This window comes from Engraulis encrasicolus, chromosome 4 (genome assembly GCF_034702125.1).
Source record: "Engraulis encrasicolus isolate BLACKSEA-1 chromosome 4, IST_EnEncr_1.0, whole genome shotgun sequence".
NCBI lineage: Eukaryota > Metazoa > Chordata > Actinopteri > Clupeiformes > Engraulidae > Engraulis > Engraulis encrasicolus.
Window position 1 is genome coordinate 33,489,019 of NC_085860.1, and position 5,000 is coordinate 33,494,018.

The 5,000-nt window shown below is 43.0% G+C and overlaps 1 protein-coding gene across 1 annotated transcript in view; it reads left to right on the forward strand.

The window, feature by feature from the left end:
- Positions 1-5,000, forward strand: part of myrf (myelin regulatory factor) — a 62,650-nt gene that overhangs the window by 44,063 nt on the left and 13,587 nt on the right. The window contains exons 10-11 of the mRNA XM_063197253.1: positions 2,651-2,761; positions 3,255-3,345. Of these exons, the coding sequence (XP_063053323.1) occupies positions 2,651-2,761; positions 3,255-3,345 (202 nt within the window). The remainder of the gene's footprint in view (positions 1-2,650; positions 2,762-3,254; positions 3,346-5,000) is intronic.

Below are 5,000 nucleotides of genomic sequence, written 5' to 3' on the forward strand. Positions count from 1 at the left end.
CTAAAAAAGTCTAGAATATTGGGATTTTTTGCGTTTCAATGCAAAATATCGACAAAGGATTGATGTTTATTTGTTCTGTTTTGCTTTGATTTTACGTCCCTTTACACACCGCTTTTTTCTGGTATTGTGGCAGTTATGGTCTGTGTAGTTCTACATGACATGTTGCTGTTTGCAACGTACAATAATAAAACTACAGATGTGATACGGAAATGTACTGTAGCTCCTCCCCTTCCACCGCACAGTCTGACCAAAGTTTCTCTATTCTGACTACTACCCCACGTTAGTAGTGTTTATATCTAGACATTGTTTATATCTAGACGTTGTAAAAACGATATTGGCGTTGCGGTGGCCATACATTAGATAGGCTACTTGACGTCTTAAATACCTGGAAGAAGTTAACTAATAATGAGGCAAGTCAGTCACCACCTCATTGAAAAAGAACGGATTTCTATTAGGAAGGAAAGGTGTCGATTTAAATCAGAAGACAAATGTGACAGTGCAAGCCAAGGGAATATGTCAGCACCAGTGTGAATCGTTGCAGGTAAGAAGTGATTTTTAGTCCTTGCGGTGCTGATGGAATAGTCAGGTGTTGGCCGTGGCTTAGCAGTCTAGCGTAGTTGTTAGCCTCAAAGTTGGCGAAGCTTGATTGTGTCTGTGCGAGCGAAAGAGAGTGGCGACGGTGTGTGTGTGGCTAATCTGAAATTATGAGCGAGTTCAAAAAAACTTGAATTCCCATGGAAGTGCCTTTGTTGTAGGCCTTTTCTGTTTGATGCCTTGGTGTTTTGTACTGATTCTGTGGTAGCAATTTGCAAAGTGGGCATTTGAGCTGTTACGGTCATGTCCACGCACAAACTTTTCGTGTGTGCTGTCACATGCACTTCTCATTAGCTGTAGGTCCGTCAATGTTTGAGAGACCTCAGGAGTCAAAGCACATGAAACATATTGTGCAATGGATACGATATATGCCATGTCGATGGATGATTTAGTTGTTATAACACCGTTTTGCGTTTTCTTTGCCTGCTGCTTCTGAATTGATCACAATTTAGCTTCACGTTATGCTGCTTGAAAATAAATATAGATCAAACGAGCGCTAGATTTTGAATACCGTAGCCAGCTGCGCATTACACAGACTCTCGCGCCGTGGCAGAATCTTTCTCGCTTCGCGCTCTCTTGAGCGGTTATTCAGGTTACACTCTCGCTTGCGTGAGACCTCTGGTACAACCCCCCTAAAACGAATAAGGCATGAATCTTTGGATTGAGTGGCAAGGGCTGAGTTGGTCAAAATGTCGAACTATTTTGTTATTAGTATTAACTCTCACAAGACGTTCTTTTGGACACCTCCAATAGATGAAACAAATAAACGTCATTTTATGGCAGCATTTTATGGCAGTAGTGGTGTTAGCTCATGTTCTGTTCTTCTATCTTGGTTAGGTCCTCTTGATATAGGCTTGCACTGGCATTCACATTTAAAAACCTCAGTCAGTGCAATGTAAAGACAGGCTGTTTACAATTGCTGGCTTTGATCACTTGAAATTGTGAAAGCGAACATTGCACCTTCTCACTGGTCATTTTTGATCAGATCTCTTGCTTATAATATGCACTATTGCATTCATTCAGGTGTGTGTGTGTGTGTGTGTGTGTGTGTGTGTGTGTGTGTGTGTGTGTGTGTGTGTGTGTGTGTGTGTGTGTGTGTGTGTGTGTGCGCGCGCGTGCGCGTGCGCGTGTGCAGGGCCACTGACGGCTTTTACCGGGCCTGGGACTAAATCATCTGAAAGGGCCCCCCTCTCAAAATACAATACAATTGGGTCCCAATTCTGGGGGCCCTCTTTCTCAGGGCCCGGGTCAACTGTCTCCTTTGTCCTCCCCCTATCGGCTTGTGTGTGTGTGTGTGTGTGTGTGTGTGTTCTGTGTGTGTGCGCGACGCGTGTGTGTCAATTGAGCACAATCTGGCTTTATTTCATTTTTTAATACTCTGCGAAGGTCTAAATTTTGGCCATGATGGTCTAAAAAAGTCTAAAATTTCACTTGTTAAAACCTGCAGACACCCTGATTAGAGACCCCTCAAACCTCTGCTGTAACTCTTACATTAGAGACCCCTCAAACCTCTGCTGTAACTCTTATATTAGAGACCCCTCAAACCTCTGCTGTAACTCTTATATTAGAGACCCCTCAAACCTGTGCTGTAACTCTTATATTAGAGACCCCTCAAACCTGTGCTGTAACTCTTATATTAGAGACCCCTCAAACCTGTGCTGTAAGTCTAACAGAGACCTTTCAAACCTGTCTTGTCATGTTGTAACCGCGCAAACAACATCAATGGCAACTGCCGCTACAAAAAGCGACTCAAGCAATTAGCTTTGTATAGACGAGCTGGCAGCAAAAGTAACAAAAGAGTTTTGGGCAACAGGCCTGACAGCTTGAAGTTGAACTTCCATGAACTTAATTGTAATAAGCTATGACATGGTTGAGCGACAGCCTCAGTAGCCAATCGGAAGGTCAGAATACAGGTACTTGCATCTCGTGGATCTGTTTTACCCTGTGTTGCTTTTGCTGCTGTAGTCGCTGCTGTTCTGAAATAGTTTGGTGAACCTCTGATATGAACAGATACAGTATGAGCATATGCATGTGAATGTGTGTTTGTGTCTTGCAGAGTGACGTTACCTCCAGAGCAGGTCACTAAGGTGACAGTGGGTAGGCTGCACTTCAGTGAGACCACGGCCAATAACATGAGGAAGAAGGGCAAACCCAATCCTGACCAGAGGTAAACACACACACACACACACACACACACACACACACACACACACACACACACACACACACACACACACACACACACACACACACACACACACACACACACAGTCACGTCCATCAGTGCACCATCCCAACTTGTCAATACCTTTGACGAAACAATTTTTTTTTGACGTCTAAGGTATGCTCTTGGCGTCAACAAGTGACGCGCGCCTCAAAGGCGCCCCCTTGTGTCAGCATAACTTCACTGACGGTTAGGGTTAGGGAGTGGTCTAGGTTTAGGTGACCTCGTCAACATGCGATGCGATGTGGCAGGTATGCCCTCGAGGTAAAAAATTACAGCCTGATCAACAGTAGTCAGAAATTGACAGGTTGGGATGAGACTGTGTTCTCATGTACATGATCACTGTATAGTGACACTCATATGTGTGTGTGTGTGTGTGTGTGTGTGTGTGTGTGTGCGTGTGTGTGTGTGTTTGTGTGTGTGTGTGTGTATCCAGGTACTTCATGTTGGTGGTGGCTCTTCAGGCCCAGGCTCACAGCCAGAGCTTCACGGTGGCGGCACAGGTGTCCGAGAGGATCATCGTCAGGGTAACCTCTGTCAGTCTGGCCATATCTGTCCAAATGTCCCCCAATCACATTCACTTCCTCTTTCCTCTCCCTGCCCCACCCTTCACCCGCATCACTCATGACATCACTTCCTGTCCCACGGTTGTATCATCTTCAGTAGCTCATCTATAGATCCTACAGGTCTTCTCTCATCTATCATCTGCACCCAATTCCATTTTCCGAATTCCCCCTTTAGCATCCCCCTGATTTACTAGCATTCTCTCTCTTGATGCCCAGAAACTTGGAATGTATATTAACAGATTAATGTAAATAAATTAGCAATGTTTGCACTGACTTGCCTCCACTCTCTGTTGTTTTATGGGTCAAAGACGTTTTGAGGGCTCAGACGTCAGGTGGTGCAATGTCATCTTATGCCGATAAATTAATAAGTAATTGGTGGTTGATATGCTGCAATGAATATGCTTCTTAGGTAGTCCACAAAAAACAAAGCAACAAAATAAATCCATACATTATTGGCACTGGCTGTCGTTGCGCTGCCCTGACATGTCTTACTGAAACGTCACTGAACCTTATACAATATTTGATGCAATTTCACCAAACCTTTTCATGAATGAGTTTCTGATATGCATTTTGCATACAGTGAGTCCAATATGTATTTGATCCCTTGCTGATTTTGTTGGTTTGCCTACTAACAAAGACATGATCAGTCAATAAATGTTATGATAATATGTATTCTAATATGAAGAGACAGAATATCAAAAAGAAAATCCAGAAATTAACTGAAGAGAATATATATTAATTTATTTCCATTTCATCGAGCAAAATAAGTATTTGATCCCCTGACAACTGATTACAGTTCCGGGCCCACAGACCAGATGGGCACTTCCGATCAACTTGTCATCTGAATTAAAGACACCTGTACATACTAACATGCATAAAAGACGCATTGAATCAGCAGAATCAGTCCATAGTATGAGTGAATCAGTCACACTCCAACCTCACCAGCATGGGAAAGACCAAAGAGTGGTCAAATGATATCAGGGACACGATTTTAGACCTGAACAAAGATTGAATGGGCTGCAAAGCCACAAGAAAGAGACTGAGTATTAATGACCCAGCTGTTGATGCATTTCTTCCAAAATGTGAGGAATACAAAATGACTATCCATCAGCCTGTCTGGGGTTCTATACAAGATTTAACCTTTTGTAGGGATTTGATAATCATGAGAACAGAAATAAATCAACCTAGAGCTATACGGGATGGACTAGGCAATGATATCAAAGCTACTGGGACCAAAATCACTGAGAAAACTACTGGTAGCAGGTAGGAGGGAGACATGTCATGTGCAATCCTGAGTGCAAACGTCCTTCCCTCCACCACTACACTGAAGGGTGGGCCATTTTTGGATCTCCCAACATGACAATAATACACAACATACAGTCAAAGCAAAGAAGAGTGGCTCAATAAGAAGCATATTAAAGTCGTGAAGTAGCCTATAGTAATTCTATGGAGAGAACTGAACCTCCCATTTACCAAGCTACAGCCACAAACTATTAATGTTTTAGAGATAATGTGCAAAGAAAAATGGGCAAAAATATTTTCTACTATATGCACAAACATTGTCATCAACTAAAAGAAGCATCTGACCTCAGTGCTAGACAACTAGGACTTTGCCG